Below are 1,864 nucleotides of genomic sequence, written 5' to 3' on the forward strand. Positions count from 1 at the left end.
ACAAAAACCAGACTGGAAGGAGTCAAAGCGATTCATTGTCGTTAGTAAGTTGTTTGTTTAAAAACTGCCTTTTCAAAAGGCACAACACCCCTTTTAATAACTCTATATTCAGTTTTAGGTCTGTTGAATTATTGTTTTATAAAATAAAATACCCCAGATTATCATAAAAACACAAAATCATAAGGGCAAAATGTAATTTATGTTTAAATTTTAGATCTTAGTGATTTTTAGACTCCTATCGACTCTAAATCTGAGCCTTGTTTTCTTTTTTTCTCATGTTGTTGCGGTTGGGGATGGAAAGTTTTGTTCCTCCGCAGAACGTCTCCATCTAAAGACTGACCTCTGGTGATGGAAACAGGAAGCTGGTCACACTGGTTTCTCACTCCGACACCAACTGGTTGCTGGTTTTCTGCAGACAGAGAACAAAAGTTTTATCAAGACACTCATGTAGAGTTAAACTCATAATTATTCAAACAATTTAAAATCTTTTCAGTTGACCGCCATCTTTGTTCTGACTGGAGGTAATATTTATGTTTTGGAGCGACTCAAACCAGAACCTGATGAGAATAAAAGTTTTATCAGCTTGTATTTTAAATCCTTTTCCTCAAACAGAAGAAAATGTATCCAGGCTCTTTTTGAAAGTTATTATTCAGGCTGTTTATTGATGCCTTCATTACACATAGTGGACTCTTCCAAAAAGATATGTATTAACAATAAATGCTTATTAAAAATTCTAACATCATTTTTCAAAAGCTCAGGTAACATTAGTGGCTCTGTGTTGTAAAGACGACTGAAACCTTTGATCTCATCAAATAAACCATCAAAATATCAAAGGAAACATGAAAAAGCTGCACAGATGTGATAAGAAAGGTTTGGTTTTTGTAATATTTCCTTTTGATTTTTGACAAGTTTTAAACATTTCTTTATTAAAATGTAGAAAAAATATTTTCACTATGAAAAAAATTTAATCTGAATATGACAGCTGGATAATTGTAGGATTCCCTGTACATGAAAAATACAGATTTAATGTGTAGTTTGTTTATAAAAGTGTTATGATGGAAACTCTGAGTTGGTCAGAGTTCATGGGTAATTGAAGCAGATCTTGTGGTTTCTCTCAGCAGACACTGATCTTGTTTTTCTCTGCAGCTCTGCAGATCTCCAGCATTCCTGCTGCAGTGAACCAGTTTACTGGATCAGCAGGAGAAGATTTCTCAGGACATTGTGGCTCTTCTTTCCCTGGAACCAGGAAGATCTTCTGCAGGGAAAACTGTGAGGAAGGAAACGTTCTGATAGAAACCACAAAGAATTCAGCTGAAAACGGACGATACGGCATTGAATATGTCAAAGCTCATGGACCAAACATTTACAGCTTCTACGTGAAGATCTCAGGCCTGACTGAGTCTGACTCGGGTCGGTACAGATGTGGTTTGGGAGAATCCTCAGAGTCCTACCAGGATTTCACTCTCAGTGTTTCAGGATGTGAGTTTCTGCTCAAACGCTTTTACTCTGAAGTTTAACAGATTAATCTTCACATTAATGAACAGATTAACAGGCCTTCTGTCCCACATTCAGCTCCATTTCCTTCAGCTCTCATGAGCGTCTTGCTCCTGCTAAAGAAAAGCCTCCCCACAGCATGATTCTGCCGCCGCCCTGCTTCAGTATGGGTGTGGTGCCCTCAGGTGTCGGTGTTCTGCCGCACATCCAGACCAAAACAAAGCTGGTCTCCTCTGAACTGAACCTTCCTGCAGCTTTCTGCAGGTTCCTCCTGCATGAAACGGCTCACAGCTTTCAAACCGAAACTTTGCATCGGCAGAAACCCTGAAACTTGAACCGCACAAAAAAAATAAAATAAAATATATATATA

The 1,864-nt window shown here is 38.1% G+C and overlaps 1 protein-coding gene and 1 long non-coding RNA gene across 6 annotated transcripts in view; one reads left to right on the top strand and one right to left on the bottom strand.

Annotated features, from left to right (window-relative positions):
* Positions 1–1,864, top strand: part of LOC103132400 (uncharacterized) — a 6,978-nt gene that overhangs the window by 2,338 nt on the left and 2,776 nt on the right. For all 4 annotated transcript variants that reach the window (XM_007544201.2, XM_007544202.2, XM_007544204.2 and 1 more), the window contains exon 2: positions 1,147–1,479. In XM_007544201.2, the coding sequence (XP_007544263.1) occupies positions 1,147–1,479 (333 nt within the window). The remainder of the gene's footprint in view (positions 1–1,146; positions 1,480–1,864) is intronic.
* LOC103132399 (uncharacterized) overlaps positions 1,184–1,864 on the bottom strand; it is a 3,589-nt gene continuing 2,908 nt past the window's right edge. For both annotated transcript variants that reach the window (XR_001660944.1, XR_475551.2), the window contains exon 3: positions 1,184–1,267. This is a non-coding gene — a long non-coding RNA (uncharacterized LOC103132399). The remainder of the gene's footprint in view (positions 1,268–1,864) is intronic.

Source organism: Poecilia formosa, unplaced genomic scaffold (genome assembly GCF_000485575.1).
Source record: "Poecilia formosa unplaced genomic scaffold, Poecilia_formosa-5.1.2 Scaffold1032, whole genome shotgun sequence".
Taxonomy (NCBI): domain Eukaryota; kingdom Metazoa; phylum Chordata; class Actinopteri; order Cyprinodontiformes; family Poeciliidae; genus Poecilia; species Poecilia formosa.